General features: G+C 49.6%; 1 protein-coding gene across 4 annotated transcripts; it reads right to left on the bottom strand.

Annotated features, from left to right (window-relative positions):
• Positions 1 to 2,104: 2,104 nt before the first annotated feature.
• BRD2 (bromodomain containing 2) lies at positions 2,105 to 14,276 on the bottom strand. Of its 4 annotated transcripts, none has more exons than XM_049889796.1 (13): positions 13,814 to 14,276; positions 9,867 to 11,211; positions 8,007 to 8,310; positions 7,275 to 7,412; positions 6,659 to 6,797; positions 6,364 to 6,578; positions 5,893 to 6,267; positions 5,263 to 5,391; positions 4,820 to 5,068; positions 4,447 to 4,700; positions 3,417 to 3,721; positions 3,067 to 3,189; positions 2,105 to 2,826 (listed from the first exon to the last, which is right to left on the bottom strand). In XM_049889796.1, exons 2-13 carry the CDS (start codon positions 9,893 to 9,895, stop codon positions 2,690 to 2,692), a joined length of 2,397 nt encoding a protein of 798 aa, XP_049745753.1. In that variant the 5' UTR covers positions 9,896 to 11,211; positions 13,814 to 14,276; the 3' UTR covers positions 2,105 to 2,689. The 4 variants fall into 4 exon arrangements, with proteins under 4 accessions (XP_049745753.1, XP_049745763.1, XP_049745745.1 ...); XM_049889806.1 differs by lacking the exon at positions 13,814 to 14,276 and adding an exon at positions 13,519 to 13,598; XM_049889788.1 differs by lacking the exon at positions 13,814 to 14,276 and adding an exon at positions 11,614 to 11,722.
• Between the last annotated feature and the right edge of the window lie 2,521 nt (positions 14,277 to 16,797).

The raw sequence follows: 16,797 nt of genomic DNA, 5'->3' as shown, positions 1-16,797 counted from the left end.
ATGAGATCATGAGCTGAAATCTACTAGATAGCAACTGGCATGGCTTTTTTTTTTTTAATATGGGAGACAGGTGTAACACAGGAGCCTCCCTGGTGCAGATCAACTCAGTTTCAGCCTACCCTGTGGTCTAGGGAAGGAAGCCATGTCTTCTCCATCTTTGATCTGGTGATGCAGTGGTAGCACAGGGGGGTTAAGCACCCAGCTGCTAACCTGAAACCACTGGCTGCTTTGCGGGATTTACAGCCTTGGAAACCCTATGGGGCAGTTCTACTGTCCTATAGGATAGCTGTGAGTGGAACTGACTCGACAGCAACAAGCTTGGTTTTGGTAACCAAAAGATCAATTGTCGGAACCCACCAGCCATTTTGCACGAGAAACATGTGGCAATCTGCTTCCATGAAGATTATAGCCTTGGAAACCCTGCGGGGAAGTTCTACTCTGTCCTATGGGGTCGCTGAGCCCGAATTCACTAGACAGCAACAGGCTGTATACACTAAGATGCCTTCAAAGGAGGACATATAACTTACTTGTTACCGTTTGACCCCTGCTGAGAATTTCATTTCTAAGAAGTTCCCAGCCAACAGTAACGATGCTGGTTAGGGACCACTAGTAGTGCGATGCTGGTTAGGGACCACTAGTAGTGGGATGCTGGTTAGGACCACTAGTAGTGCAATGCTGGTTAGGGACCACTAGTAGTGGGATGCTGGTTAGGACCACTAGTAGTGCGGCAGTTCTCAAAGTTCTACATAAGTATCACCTGGAGACCTTGTTAAAATGCAGATTCTGTACACCTGAAACAGAAATGCAAATTATCAGGGATTCAAATCAGGAATGGGGTTAGATGCCCTGCTTCCTACGTACATCAGAAGCTTACCTTTACATAGCAGAAACTTTCATTTTTCTAACTACAGAACACTTATGCGGGTACAGTCAGATTTAGGATTCTGTTAACTACTAGCATCCCCCAAACTCATCTGACACAAACCTTAAATTACTTCTGAAATGCAGTCCGGCAGACATGCAAACTGACTTTTAACCTTATCAAATATTTATCCCCATTTTCTAGACTTCAATGGAACAATTCCTATCCCATCTCCCCTCAAAACAATGAGCTCTATTCCAGTACCTCTGAATTCCCGTCTTTTGTCACTCCTTCTCTTTTCAAAAAGGACCAGAGCTCGAAGGAAGCTAAAGAACTCACAGATGAGTGCCAATTAAGTTACCCAGAAACACAAATTAGAGGGCTCCCCCTGCCCTTAAGACAAGGACTTTACAAACAGGAAAAGACAAGTTCTCAACCCTGCTGGTGCATTATGATCTCCTCAGCTTTTAAAAATTGTTGCTCAGGCCCCAATTTCATTTGAATTCCTAGAGCTAGACCCCAGAAATCAGGAATCCTAATAGGCAACCACAACTGAGAAACACCTGCTAGAGTCCAATTTATTGCTTCCAAAAGCTTTGCCGCCCGCTACCTCCACCAGATTCCACCCTATACCTTATTTCCGGCTACACCTCGTATGGCAGGATTAACCATTTGCTCAATTACATTTGTGACTCCCCTTTCCAAGGCCTTATTTCACAGTTCAGGTTTCCTACCACTTCTGCAGCCTTTAAGCCCCAAATTCCAGAACCCACATGTCCTTAGGCCCTGTGCTCTTACGACACACCTCTTCTTAGCCAAAGGGGCTAGACTTAAAGATATCCAATGCACAAAGTACCAGCCTGTGGCTATCTCCCACCCACCTTTCATATTTCAAGACTTCGCAGGAGTTAATGCAGCACCGGAGAGAAAAATTTCAGATCCTACTTCAAAATCTTGAGTTTTAAATTCTTGATAAAAGCGATAGGCAGAATATGCATTTTTCCCCACATCTAAACCAGAGCAAGGTTACTCTGAAGGACTCGCTTTTACCAAAAACCGATGCATTTAGTTTTAATCACCACAGCAGTAACCTCAAGTTTATATAAACTGTGGCATAATTCCATTATAGTACAGCTATTCTTTTCTCATCTCAGGAGTATTTTCCTCAAAAATTCTCATATCCTATGTCACTTTCCTTTGACTTTAGAAATGAAGCACCACGGAAGCAAATAGTGTAAGACCACTGTAACTCAGGACTTGAATAATATTTCCTTTATTTACAAGTCAGAATCAACAGACAAAGAAAAAGACAGTCCAGGGGACCAAATGGGGAGATGACTGAAACCCTCAGGGGTCCCAAATATAGAAGATAAGCAAACAACAGTAGAAAAAAAAAAAAAAAAAAAAAAAAGCTCCCCTTTCTTCCCTCCCCATGGAGGCTGAGGGGACAACAGCCCCACCCCCCCAGCCTTACCTAGCTTAAAATAAATTAGAACAACCAACCTCAATACACGGCCTTTACAAGTGAACAGGGCAGCTATGGCCTCAGGTAACCCCTTATCAAGGCCTTTGACCACTCCTACCTTGTACCCATTTCGAATGGGGGCTCTATGTCCAAGAGGTCACTCGCACTGGGGCTGGGAACTCAGAATCTTTTGTCCATGTCCCTTCTTCAGTAAATGTCCCTGCATCTCTCCCCCCTGCAGAGCCAGCTCTCCTACAGTGGGGGGTGAGATGAGGAAGTATCACAGCAAGGGAAAAGGGGCGGGGCAGTGTGGTCTACTGGTCCGGTCCTGCGGAGCCTCCTGCCCCATCTCGCTCTGCCCCTTAGCCTGAGTCTGAATCACTGGTGTCAGAAGAAGAGGAAGATGACGAAGAGGAGCTGGAATCCGAACTGGAGCTGGAAGCGCTGAGGCGTGACACCGCTACTTGCTGTGCCACTGAAGACTCTGTTTTCTCACTCGCTGCAGAACAATGATGGAAGGTTATAAAACTCCACTTATCAAGACAAACGTAAGTCAAAAAGATACTCATGGAGCCCTGGTGGCCCAGTGGTTAAGAGGTCATCTGCTAACTTAAGGTTGGAGTTTGAATCCACCAGCCACTTCTTGGAAATACCGTGGGGCAGTTCTACTGTGTCCTACAGTGTTGCCATGAGTCGGAATTGGCTTGACAGCAATGGGTTTTTCTAAGAGAATACTCACTTTTCTTGGGAGGTTTTTTGGTGGAATTCAGCTGCCCACTAACATCCTGTAACCGCTTTTCTAGTTCTCGCTTCTTCTCTAAAGCCAGTTCTTCCTTCGTCTTTCCCACAGGTTTCTTAATGGCTAAAAAAAGAAACATAGACTCACTGAGATCATGACAAACATCCTAATTTTACAGCCTTTAAGGCTGACAAGTTTCTTCATTCAACATCAGCTGATAAGCAATACCTCTCCCACCACCCTGAGCTCTTGACAACTTAGTGCCTCAAACACAACCCCTGACCCTTCTCTAAGTCGTCCTTAGACGTACAGAAGCATTGTCACACTGCCTGACCTCATTTCGTACTTACTGTAGGGCTTCCGCGGTTTCTTTCGTAAGCAGGAAAGGACATAGCGCTCAAGCTCTCTGAGCGTGGACGGCTTGAGTGTTTCAAAGTCAATTTCAATCTCCTCTGGGTTTGAATCACGTAAAGAAGGTTCTCTGGCTTGGATTATGTGCACTACTCGGCCCAGCTTCTCCCCAGGTAATTTGTTGATGTCCAAGCTTAACTGTCTCTTCTCATCATAACTCATGGGCCTGCTTTCTTCCTCTTCTTCTGAATCATAGCCTGCAGGTAGGGCAGGTGGGGCTGTCTTTGTGGCCTTTTTGGGAAGTCTGTGGGCAAAAAGAAAACTGTCAACTGGGGAAGCTTCATTAGCCTCTCCCAACATGTTCCCACTGTTACTTTCTAACTGCAGTAGAGCTTCTGAAACACTGCCCTGGGGAATCATTTTACTGAGTTCTTATTTACCAACTATTTTACATTTACTTAACTCTCACTATTAGTGGTATACTTACAAAAACTGTCATCTATGTACATAAATGGAGCCCTGGTGGCACAGTATCTAACAGCTCGGCTACCAATGAAAAAGTGAGCAGCTCAAATCCACCAGCCGCTCCTTGGAAACCCTATGGGGCAGTTCTACTCTGTCCTACAGTCACTGAGTTGGAATCTACTCGACACCATTGAGCTTTAAAAAAAAAAAAAGTACATAAACATATAGACACATATCTATCTTATTTAATCTACAATTTTCAGTTCATCTTTTTACTCCCTAAGGCACTAACCTGACCCACCATGGAAAGTAAGTAAAAAGTCTAGATTCATAATCTTAGAGAAGATTTAGACGAACTATGGCCCAAAAGATAAATGTGGCCTGCTACGTGCTTTTGTAAATAAAGTTTTACTGGAACACAACCATGGCTCATTTGTTTACACATACTGCTTTATGGCTGCTCTCATGCTACGCTGACAGTTGATTAGCTGTGACAAAGACCCTCTGGCACACAAAATCGATAATAGCTGTCATTTCCCTGCTCCCTATCCTGTTACAACTCACTTGGTGCCACCAGAAGGCCCAAAGCCAGGAGGTCCTAGTGCAGCAGCACTGCCACTCCCACTTGCTTTCTTGGACTTCTTGGGCTGAGGTGGGCGGGAAGCCCGGGGTCCCTTGTCATCTTCATCAACCCCAGCTCGGCCTCGATGCTTCTCTGACTTCCGTTTTTTCTTTTTTTCCTTTTTCTCTCTCTTCCGCTTGGGCTTGGATATTGGGCCTTGGGACAAGGCTGCCAATTGTTCATGTACTGCCCGCAGCTAAAAGTGAAAAAAGAAACCAGACGTGAAGCAGGGAAAGAAAACAAAGACAATAACTACAAGAAAAAGCAAAAATAGGGAATGTGCCTCTTACCCAGTAAACAAAAGAGTGACAATACCTGTTCTTGCAGTTCTGCCAAGCGATGAGCCCTTTCTTCCTCCGAGTCAGAGCTTTCACTCTCTTCTTCTTCCTCCTCATCCTCTTCATCTTCCTCCTCTTCCTCAGAGGAACTCTCACTGCTACTTTCCTCACTGGATGACTCAGAAGACGATTTGGCCAGGCCAGGGGGCAAGGCTGTAGAAACTGGTAAAGGCCCTGGTTCCAAGGGTTCGTCTGGCATCTTGGCATAACGGAACTCAAATACATCCTAGATAAAGCAGCAGAATCAAAACTATGTTGAGAGTGCCCTGATTCTTCCCAACCACCCACTAGTATACCTTCAATTTACGACTGTATAAATTGTGAGATCCATCCTCATGGGAAAAGGTTGTGCTTCATCACAAATAATAAGAACTCCTCCCCAGGTCCAATTTTCAAACACCATCCAACCTTGGCACTCACCTGCAACTTTCGTGCCATGGCCACAACATCGTGGTCTGGTGGATTGTACTTATAGCAATTGGAGAACATAAGCCGCACATCAGCAGCAAACTCCTGTGCATCACGGTAATCACGATTCTCCATCTTCCGCTGCAGAAGGAGGCAGCATCAGAAGCTGCACAGGCAGGGAGACTCACCTTTCCCTGCCAACCCCAGACACCACAAGAGGAGCCCCTTCTTGAGGACACAGGTACCTTAAGGATGAACTTAAGGATCTGTGCCCTGGGGTTCAAGTTTGAAGTCAAAGGAATTTGGGTGGGTTGAAGAAATATCTATGTCTAGAAAAAAAAACCATTTCTAAGTGATAGGGGAGGCAGATAGCCTCGTATCTCCTTCCACCCCTTAACTCCCCCTAAGCCCAGCACTCCAGTAAATGGTACTTAACCGTAAACGGAAAACATTGTTCTGACAAGAAAACCAGCCCTATTATGCCAAAACACTAGGAAATATGTACTCTCGTGAAACACTCGACCTTCTGTCCCATTATTTACTAAACATAAAATCAAAGACTGCTGGTGTGCCTACTCAGATGAATAGTTGTTTTAGGTTCCAATCACTGCCTGCATCCCATCTGCCCCATGCAGTGGGTACCTTGACAGTGCTGAGGTCCATTGGGTGCTTAATGATGTCATGGTAGTCATGCAGGCCAAGAGCAGAAGCGTCCACTGGTTTATAGAAGGGCCAGGCATAGGCAGCGTGTTTCTTGGAAAGTAACTCCTTCAAAATGCCATTGCAATGTTTTAACTGTTCTGATAGCTTTCCTTTCTTGGAGCTCTGGTGTTGTTGCTGAGAATCAGGCAAGTCTTTCCTGGGTGGCTTGATGGGGCGGCCACTCTCTCTTCGCACAGGGGGAAGCCGCGCTGCCTTAGGCTCGAGAGCCCCAGGGGGGCTAGCTGGGGAACCAGGAGCCAGGATGGCTGTAGGTGTAGGTGTGGTAGTATCTGCTTTCCTCTTTACCCCTTTCTTCTGCAAAGATAAAAAAGGTGAGTCTTTTATTCCAGCTCCACCTCATTCAAGACTTTCCCCTTTCTATCGCCCCCCAAAAAACACACGGAGCCATACCTTGGCAAGGGGCTGAGCAGAGGGAGCTGCAGAGACAGCAAGAAGCGGAGGTCCGGCGGAGTGCAGAGACTTGAGAAGGGGAGAGGAGATCACCGATGGGTGGGGAATGTTAAGGACAGTGGTAGGTATCTCAGGTGGTGGAGTATACAGAGCTGTGTGTGACACAGATGAGACAGCAGGCACCTGATGAGCACTGGTGATACTACCTTGGAAAGCTGGGAACCGTTAAGAAAAAATTAGTTTTGATTCTTTCCCGTCTTTTAGTCTTCATTGGCAAAACCCCCACTTTTCCTACCTGCCAACTTGGCCCCCTTTTTGTGGCTATTCTTAGGGATTGTCACAACAAGCTCTTGCTCCTCTTGTGGCATTGATGCCACTTTCTGTAGAAAGATCTTTTCCAGCGTCTGTGCCATAAGTACGATGTCATCAGTGGGCTATGAAAAACACAAACAAAAAAAGGATCAAATACCAACTGAAAGAAAATAAACACTTCTTTCTTACCTCTACCACCCTTAAACGCTTTTGTCATCAAATACTGAAATTTACCTACACTGGACCACCCTTTTCCATTTTCCCTCCCAACTCTGTCCCTCAATACACAATGAAGGGTGGAAAAAGGTTCCTTAAAGTTCTAAAGTAAAGGAACAAGGGCTGACAAAGAAAACAGATCCTATTCTACCCAAGTCTCTGGGGCTTTCTTTGGAAAACAGTGCCACCATTCCCAAGTGTTCTACTTAGCTTTTTTTTTTTAACTCTAGAGCTCTAAGACCACATCTTCCTGTCCGGTGGTCCCGCCTGGAGCTCGGGTTTTCTGACTATCCTTTACTGTTCTATAATAAAACTCTCAGGCTTCATGTAAAAAAAAAATCTTCAAACGAACAAAAAAGCCCTTTCTCCGTAGAAAAACTTACTTTGTTGTAGATATAACAGTTGGTGAACATGGTGTTAAAATCCTGCATACACTCTGAAGCAGCCCAATAATAGTTGTTTTCAAGTCTCCTCTTAATAGTACCCATGTCCATAGGCTGTTTTATAATTTTGTGATAATCCTAAAAAAAAAAAAAAAAAAATCAGAGCCACTGCAAAGCAAATCCCAATTTCCCTAGGGAAACTAACGACCCTAGCACACACACACACACACACACACACCACTAGGTGCCAAAGGGGTACAAAGTCTCCTAAACTGCGGCCCCCACTGAACTACAGGACAGCCTGAGTAAATTCTTTAACGAAAACCCAGTAAGGCGTGCCTTTCTCTTAACCACCCACCCACCCACTTCTGGTAAGCTTCCCATCCTGTGACATTACCTCTGGGGCTGGCTATCCATGGGCTGCGTGAGGGAGAGGAAGAAGCTAAGGATTTTGGCCACCGTGGTTCTCTCCCAACCAGGGGTGGGAATCTGTAAAATGGAGCCAGGGCACAAAAGTTAGGGAAAGATACGTGGAGGGCACAACGAGATGCCTAGACAGCAAGCGGCTGAGATTAATCGCAAAGGATCAAGGATCCAAAAATGTGGTAGTTATCTGCCTATGTGGGAGAGACAGGAACTCCCTAGGGGCCGCAGCACTACACTAAACAGCTTACCCCCACTCACACACACTCTTGCTCACTTCCACACCTCCCCACTCCAATGTCTACTCACCGGCAGACCCAGTTTGACGGCATCCACGGGCTGCCGGAACGGCCATGCAAACTGATGTTTCCACAAAGCCTTCATTACCACCTTGTGCAGGTACTGCAGCTGGTTGGTGACCCGTCCTGGCTTTTTGGGATTGGACACCTCAGGGGGTGGTGGGTTGGCAGGGGTCAGTTGCAAAGCTGGCACTGAAGCCATTGTGGGGCTCTCGAATCCCTCATACAGCAGAGAGGGCTTTCGAATCCTTTTCCCTGGAGCTGCTGCCTCTGGGCCCAGCCCCAATAACCCTGCATTCCCCTCCCCAGAGAGCCTGGGAAACAAAAAAAAAAAAAGATGTAGTTAACACTGTAAAAAAAAAAAAAAAAAATCAGGAAAGCACGCAATCTGCACTATATGCAGTAAATCCAGGTTTTGGACCTAAACAAAGATAATCTAGCTTACGAAAATAAGTTCTCAACCAGTACCAATCTGTGGAGTTTTTGTTTCCCATTTCTTTTTGCTTACCGGAACGAATCTATCTAGGTCTCACCTTTGTAGACTCTGATACACCCGTTCACACCTTTTTAATTAATACAAAGCCCAGGATAGTTTCTAATGGCATATAGCGAAAAGTACTGCTCCACGGGGATGTGGCTTAAGGACAGTGGGTGGAGCCGAGAAACTCAAGTTTCAAGCTTTCTCCTCACTAGGGGCCTAAGAGTCGCCACGGTGGTTGAGCCCGAGAAAAGGGGTGAAAACAGAAAGAAAACAAAAACGGTGAGTAACTTCAAAAAATGTTTGTAAGACAGCTAAGAATCCATCCGGGCAGAAGACACCAGCATCCCACCATCTCTGGGTAAGCTCCGTAACAGAAAACGAGACATTTCAACTCAAGAAATTCAGACGAGGGAACACTTGTCAAACTTCACAGCCTGAAATAGCCCAGCTGCAAGCCCTCAGAGATCGTTCCCACCAAACTGAACTGTCTCCTCTCCACGAGGAACTCAAAAAACCGAACAGCTCAACAGTCAAGGTCAGCAAGTCCCCTCGTTTGATACTGTGCTCCCATCCTCCACTTCAAAAAAAAAAAAGAAAAAAGCACCCTACTAACACTACCCACCATAACGTTACCTCTGAAAGGCAAAGACCAACAACAGTTTTTTTTTTCAAGTTTACATTCTCTCAGGTACCCCGTCGGACGAGGTGCTTCCAGAACACAAGACTCAAAATACTACACCGGAACATCTCATTGTTTACAATCCGCAAAGCTGGAATTCGAAGAGATTTAGCTCCGCCCTCCTACCCTGAAATAAACTCTCAGGCTACCAAAAAAACGCACCTCCCCAAAAGCACACACACATCCCCGGAACCAAACTCCACACACACAAACCCGTGCTTCAGGCTGATCACCTACCCTAGACATAAGGAGCCCACACGCCGGGCGAGCGATCCCGCTCTACCCTATCCCGGGAATCCCCGCAGCTAATCCCTGAAGCTCCACCACCACGGCTACTCTACATGGCAGTACGTATGCCTGCGAACCCCCCAAAATGTCCTCGACACACGGTCGCTAGGACGAGACTCACCACCCGCAGGACCCGCTCCCCGTTTCAACTCATACATCCCCTTTACGTCCTGCTTTGCCCAACTCGATTAAGCGTTGAACCCGCCGAGAAAACTCCCGTATAAATCGACAACCTGCACTCCTCCCATAAACATTAACAGGGCCGCCGCCACAGTTCCCAAACCGTCCGCTCGAGCCCCTCCCGCGAGCCAACAGTTGCGCGGCGCAGTCACTGCGCGCCCGAGTGGGCTCCAGACGACCCCGAACGCGCGCCGCCCGGTCCCACAACCCCTCCCCCCGACGCAAGCCTCGCTGGGACCTACTTGTTGTGGGGAGTCACGTTTTGCAGCATCTTGACCGCAGGGAACCGGCGCTGCCCTCAGCCGCGGTAAGTCCGGGTGGCCTCGGTTTCCCTCACCGCCGGGTCCAGCATAACCCGGGAAGTGGGGGAGGGCAGTCGCCCTTAATCCTCCAGGCGACAACCCCCGCGCCGGGCCGGTACAAAGGCAGTCTCCTCCGCAGGGCCTGAGAGCTCCCGACAGCTCGGTGCGCTCCACAGGCGGCGGCCAGTGAGAAAATGGCGGCGGCCCCAGCTGAAGCGGGCGAATGTGGGGGGGAAAGGACTCTTCGAACCCAAGGACGGCCCCCGATCACAGACACCGTCGTCAATATAGCCCGCTGTTGATGTGCAGGGATTCCCTCTTCCTGCTAGGACCGTCCGAGGACGACGAGGTCCCGTTTCGACCTCGGATGGAGGCGGATGAACACGGAAAATGGTTTATGGAGCCGCCGCCTCCATCTTTGAAATCCTCTTGAGGGCGGAGTAGAGGGGGTGGATAGACTCCGAGGATTGGGCGGGGCCCGGAAAAGGGGAGCTTCGGGGGCTTCTATGGGGTCTGTACTGTCCGCCGGTATCGGTCATAGGCCGAGACGAAGGCCATTTCCAAGCGGATGGACGTGGATTGCAATGGCCACCCCCGACGACTCGAAGGCTCTGTATCGAAAGGCCGAGTCCTCCGGCTCGTTCTAGAGGCTGCTCCACTCCAGCGCGAAATGGCGCCGCAGAGCTCCGCGCCAGCCCTTTATATATAGGCGGGTGGGAGGAGCTTCGCCGCTCATGCGCGCCACCGAGCTCCAGACTTCCCCCACCCTCTCTGCGCGCTCACGCTCGCTCACGCGCTTGAAGAAGCCAAGTCGAGAAGGGAGGAACGTCTCGCCGCGGGAGCTTTTCCTATTGGTTGGCCTAAACGATGACATCATGAACTTCATTTCCAAGGCGTCAGTCACTAGGCAAAAGTCTGCCGCATAGACCCATACAGAAACGGCAACCCGCCACATCTGAGCCAATCGCCTGTGCTGCGGTCCGGCGACTCCAGGGAAAGAGGAAGGTTGAGAGGGGTGCTGGAGCCATCCCTCTAAAGCGTCCAGCACCCTCTCCCATCGGTCCCTCTCCAACACTGTCTTCCCAAGCATGCCAGCCCGGTGCGACGGGCGACTGCCAAGCTCCGGCAAGTCGTGCCATTCCTAGCTCCTCCATTGGCTAGGCGGGTAGGCCGACGGGAGGGGGCCGTGTGGGCGGGCAGAGCCGGCCTCGGCCCACTAGGGGTGTGGCCGCAGGACTCCTGGCGGGTGGTGGTTCTCGGCAGTGTGGCCGCTGCAGTGATGAATCTGCAACGGAGAAGAAGACGCCATCTTAGAAGCTGTGGCCTGCTCCTCTGGCGTACAGCTGAGGGCCCCCGAATGTAGCGACGGAAGAATCTCACGTTCCTATCCTACACGATCTAAAATACAGGCTTGCCAGAGTCTCTAAAAATCCTTTCCTTTTTCCCACAGGCCAAACAATCGAAAGGCAAAATACCCTTCAGAATAAACCTGTGGACTCCCAAGCGTCTTAATACCAAACCTAGAATGGGTTCCAAAAACGTGTACCCACAATCACCTCTCCAATCTCTCCCCACTCAAACCTTTAGTAACACAAAAATCTGCCTGCTCGTCATAACCTAAGAACCCGCCCTAAAGTAAGAGCAGAAATTGCAAATGCACCCATCCACAACATAAAATGAAACCCACCTCTCCAAACTTCATTCCGGTGTCTGGCTCAGGGCGTAAAAAAGCTCTGCGAGGGTCGAACCAGGGGAAACAACCTCTCCCCCCTGGCGATCTCAGACCTTCCGGACGCTCCCTACCCCCCCCCCTCCCGAGGGCTGACCCGCATCCCCCTCTCAGAGGCCCTCTGTCGCGGGGCAGAGAGCCCCCCCCCACCAGGGTCCGGAGTCCTCCCCACGGAGCGGCTCGTCCACCGGTCAGCGCCAGGGAGGAGGGCGAGCGGAGGAGGCGGCAGCTGTGGCTCAGACTAGCCCTCCCCCTCTCCCCTCCCCCCTCCCCCCAGGCCGTCCGCCTCCGAGGAGGGGCAGGAGCCATTTTGGGAGCTGTTTCGCCCCCTCCCCCCAACCCATTCCGCCAGTCTTCCCGCAATCTGGTTATCTGAAGAAGATTACAGACTGCGTATGAATACAGATCCAGGACACCACCTGGTTAGGATCTCTAAACCAACTCTGCAGCCTTCCGCCCCCTCTCTTGCCCCCTTACGAGAGAGTCAAAGACTCGAGTTTCTTCCACCAGAGAATACCCGGGTTTTAGCGGCGAGCATCCTCCATTTCCCCAGGCCCTCCATTCCGCAACCTACCAGGGAAGACTTGGGTGGAAAATCAATTACGCTATGAACTAATTTAATATCTGGGTAATGAAATTAATGTAGTTGAAGAACGTAAAACCTCCTCCTCCCCCGAGAAGGACTCGTGAAGGCCTAGGTCCTTGAGCTCCAACCAGGCCACCCTCCTTCCTTCGCAGTAGCCCTGGAGCCCTAACCTCGGTTACTGCGTCTAAAATGGCCGCCAATCTCCAGGCTTCTTGGCCACCCGAGTCAGGCACACCCTGCAGGGAGTGCGCACCGGGAAGGCAGAGTCTCTTCCATCCCCACCACGGATCAAGCCCAGCTCCCCAAAAGTGCCCACGGCCCCGCCCGGCGGCTGCAGCAGAGAGCACAATGACACAGCAACTTTGCAGCGCCTCTTCCCCTCCCCCGTTTCCTTCCCCTAGTGGCCCAACCTCCCAAATCGGCTTTTCTCCACCCGGGGCCTCGCGGGTCAAGGTAGAAGCCCCTAGGGCGCCGGCCAAGGAAGAAAAGCTAGAAGGTGGGAGAAAATACTGAAAGGGAAAAGGGCGGCCAGACATAACTCTCGCATTAATTTCCTACTTGCCGGAAAATCACTGATCCCCCCGTCCCTCCCAGTCCTCCCTACCCCCACCTGAGTCACTAGGGAGGCCACTGCTACTAAGTAATTTGGAAAAGTAATTCTTCCCCCTTTCCGTTCCCTCCCCCACAGCACACAAGGAGAGAACAGTTCAGGAATGGGGGAGGGGGAAGGAGGCTATGGAGAGGCCACCCAGGAGAAACTCGAAACCTTGGGAGCTGTGGAATCATTCCAAATCCTGAGGCTCAACCCTCCAGCCTTTCGCCACGCTTTCTACTCCCCTCCCAGTACCCATCTTGGGCCTAGTTTCTGCTCCTAAATGGACCCCAAGCTTTCAGCCTGTATGCCCTCACCAACGAAGGGCAAACACGTGCTCAGGTGGGACCACGCAAGGGCAGGGGCTAACGAAGGTTTGTGCAGAAGGCCCACAGGCCGTGTCCACGTGAATGCACAGGAATTCGATAAGCGACTCGAAGCATAACCTCCAAAATGCCATGTGATGATTACCACCTTCCTACCGATGACATAGAGGGAACACAAATATGCTCCTTCCAGAGTCTCAGGGGAGAAAAGGTGTGGGCGCCTGAGAACAACCTCAGTTCACGACCTGGGTTGCCAATTTATGTATTCTCATCCAAGTGTACGAACTACAGTCACCCCTCCCATTTCTCAGCCCACTAAGTCATCCCTCTCTCCAGCCCCCAAAAGGGTCCCATCTCACCTGGCTCCAGGTTCCTGCACCCCCAGGGGATGGATGGAATGGGGGGGCACATATCGCCCCCACACCCTTTTGCCCTGCAATTGGTACGGAGGCAGAAGGTCGGCCATTCCCCTCCCCCATCGTGCGGGCCCTCTCCCGCTCGCACCCCTCCACGCTCCCATTGGCTGTAAAATGTTTGAAGGACAAATCCTCCCACCTCCAGCAATCCTCTCTGAACCCCAAGAATTCCCTCCTGGACTCCCCCCCATTGGTTAAGCACTTAAATGACTGACAACATCCCCACACCCCTTCTCACCTGGATCCTGGAACCTTCCAAGGGGGCTTCTCTGTTCCCCTCGGCATGGTGCGGCGGGGGGAGGTTGTGATCCGGGGTGTCACCCCCCCGGAAACTGAAGCAGTGTTGGGGGAGGGGGATGAGCCCCCAGCCCCTCCCTTCCCAGCCCGGCGGGGGTGGGGAGAGCCGCGGAGCCGCGCGACCACGTCAGCAACACCCAGATTGGCCGACAAGGGTCACGTGCCAGCTGCTCCCCCTCTTTCCCCCAGCCACAGGGGCCAGTTTTCTCAATGTTCCAGGGTGTCGTGCAAAGGGCCAAGGGGGCTGCACGGCCCAGGCCTATCCCACGAGACCCAGAGCCCTCTAACGTCGCTGCTTCTCCATATCCCCGGCTTCTTATCCCGCTGTCTTCGACTCTGTCCCCCCCACGCACCTCGCGTTACGGACTCAGCATGGCTGCCGCAGCTCGAGAATTTGCACAGCGCAGGCGCAAGGGTGCGACCGGCTTGGGGGAAGGGAATCGAGAGCCGCAGGCTGCGGGGGAAGCTGTAAGGCGCAGGCGTCCGGGCGGAAACCGAGTTCCCGCGGCGGGGCCGCGAGCGAGCGCAGTGGGTGGGGCGGAAGCGGTTGCTGAGTGCTGGACTCCAGCCTCGGCGGCCCCTCCCCCACTGCCCACGTCGGCCCCGAGCGGCCTACCTTGGTTTCTTTAACCGGATGGTAAGATTCAGCCTGCCATATCCTAGCCGGAGTCCAGCAAAAAGGCGCTCCGCGGAGCTGTTGTAGTGAAGAGTGGGGCCTGGACCTGGACACGTGAGGGTTTGCAGGGTGGGGCCCTGGGAGAGGGAGTTTATCACTATCGACGTGCCTGCAGCGGGGAGATGAGAAACGGACGGAAGAAGTGAGCTTTTTTAGTCAGTTTCTTTGACTTAGGCAGCTTCACAACCTCTCATTTCCCCGGAACCTACCCCTAGCCTTGATACTTCATTGAGACCTGTCAGCCCTTTGATTCCTTCCTCTTTCTTTTAGAAAACTTACCAACCTTCTGATCACTGTTGCTTCTCTACTCACCTCGTAGTCGACCGTTTAAGTTAAAAGTGTTCTAGTTTTTTTTAAGGCTTTGTCTTTATAATCTTGAATCCCATAAAAATTTAGGGATTGTTAATGTAAAATGCCATTGTAATTCAGTTGCCACCTAAAGCAATCCTTTTATTTGTACCTAGCCAATAACTTCTCCCTTGACCCTCGAGAGTATAATCCAGACTTTCACTCCGTAGTCCCTAACCCCCGCCAACAAGTATCACCTCTAAGAACAGAAAGGTCAATTTGCAGGGGCATTTACCAGCTTCCTACCTCGAACCTATAAACGAGGCCATGTCTGTATCTTTTCTTTTTCCCTAAGGATCCTCACTTCGTTTTAAGGAAATCCCTTTTCTTTGACCTAGTCAAAAACCTGGACAATTACTCTGAGATTATCCTCTACACTCCGTCCTTAGGTATTTTTAATTTCTTCCATCTACTGGTTTCCCCAACAGAAAAGAAAGGATAACAATTTTCTCTATATAGACTTTATTTGTAGACTCTTATTTATTTTTCAGCCTCCTTGCACAGCCACGTGTGGAAATTACCGCCACTATTTTTTTTTATCCCCACTGTTCAACCCATTTTCGTCAGGCTTCCACCACTGAAGTTGTTCTGGCAAATGTCATGAAAAACCTAATTGGCGAAGTCAGGAAGCATTTTTCACTTCTCAGCTTATTTGACCTTTCTGAATCGCTAGTCGGAATCGACTCGATGGCAGTGGGTTTGAATCATTTGCTCCCCATAGAATTCTCTATATCCTTGATTTCTGTGGCCAGTGTCACCTGTTTTTTTTGTTTATGTTTGTTTGCTTGTTTTTGCTCTTAACTCTTTTCCTTCCCAATCTCTCCTGTGGACTCTTCTTCCTTAGCCCTTCCATTAAATGTTTTGTTTGCTAAAATTTTATTTCAATCTGCTAATTCTCTTCATCTTTTCTAGGTAGGAAGCCCAGGTGGTACAGTGGTTAAGAGCTGGGCTGCTAACGGAAAGGTTGGTACTTTGAATCTACCAGCCGCTCCTTGGAAACCCCATGGGGCAGTTCTGGTCTGTCCTGTAGGGTCACTGTGAGTCAGAATTGACTTGACAGCATAAGGTTTGGTTTGGCTTTTTTTTTCCTTAAGTAATAATCACTCAATGGCTCCAAGTCTCTCAAATCAGTGTCTTTAGTTCAGGCAGCCCTCCTGAGGTAAACTTGCTACTGAATATTCCCACTTGGATAAATCTAAGACGCTGCAACATGTTCAAAATAGCTGCATTTTGTATGCAGTAGACCTGTTCCTCCTGTTACTATCCTGGCTAATGGCTAACTATTCAGTTGCAAAGCCTGGAATCTGGGAGCCCATTCTTGATTTTTTCCTCACAACTTTACATGGACCAGACAATGATTTTAACTCTTAAATATCCTTTGAATCACACTGTTCTACTCCTACTACAAGGAGCCCTGGCAGCGCAGTGGTTAAAGTGCTCAGCTGCTAACCAGAAGGTCAGTGGTTTGAATCCACCAGCTGCTCCGTGGGAGAAAGATGTAGCCGTCTGCTTCCATAAAGATAATAGCCTCCAAACTGATTTCCCTATTTCTTTGGTACGGGTTTTAGAGCTGCTTTGTCCACTGTGGTAGCCCATTAGTCACATGTTGCTTTTTAAATATTAAAACTTTAAATGCACTTCCTCAGTTGCAGTAGCCACATTTCGTGTTCTCCATAGCCACATGTGGTTAGTGGCTATCATATTGGACCCTACGAATTATAGAACATTTCCATCATTGCAGAAAGTTCTGTAGAACAGCGCTGCTCTAGACTTTCCTCTCTGCCTCTGCCACAGTACTGCTGGGAGTGAGCTTTCCAAAATACAGTTTTGGCCATATGCTACTGTTTAACTGTTGTATTACTTCATCATATTAAAGTTCAAATTCCTGCGCTTACTGGAAA

The sequence above is a fragment of the Elephas maximus genome, chromosome 1 (genome assembly GCF_024166365.1).
Source record: "Elephas maximus indicus isolate mEleMax1 chromosome 1, mEleMax1 primary haplotype, whole genome shotgun sequence".
NCBI classification, from domain to species: Eukaryota; Metazoa; Chordata; class Mammalia; order Proboscidea; family Elephantidae; genus Elephas; species Elephas maximus.
The sequence above is the reverse complement of the archived record's forward strand: the minus strand, read 5'-3'. Positions and strand labels throughout refer to the sequence as shown.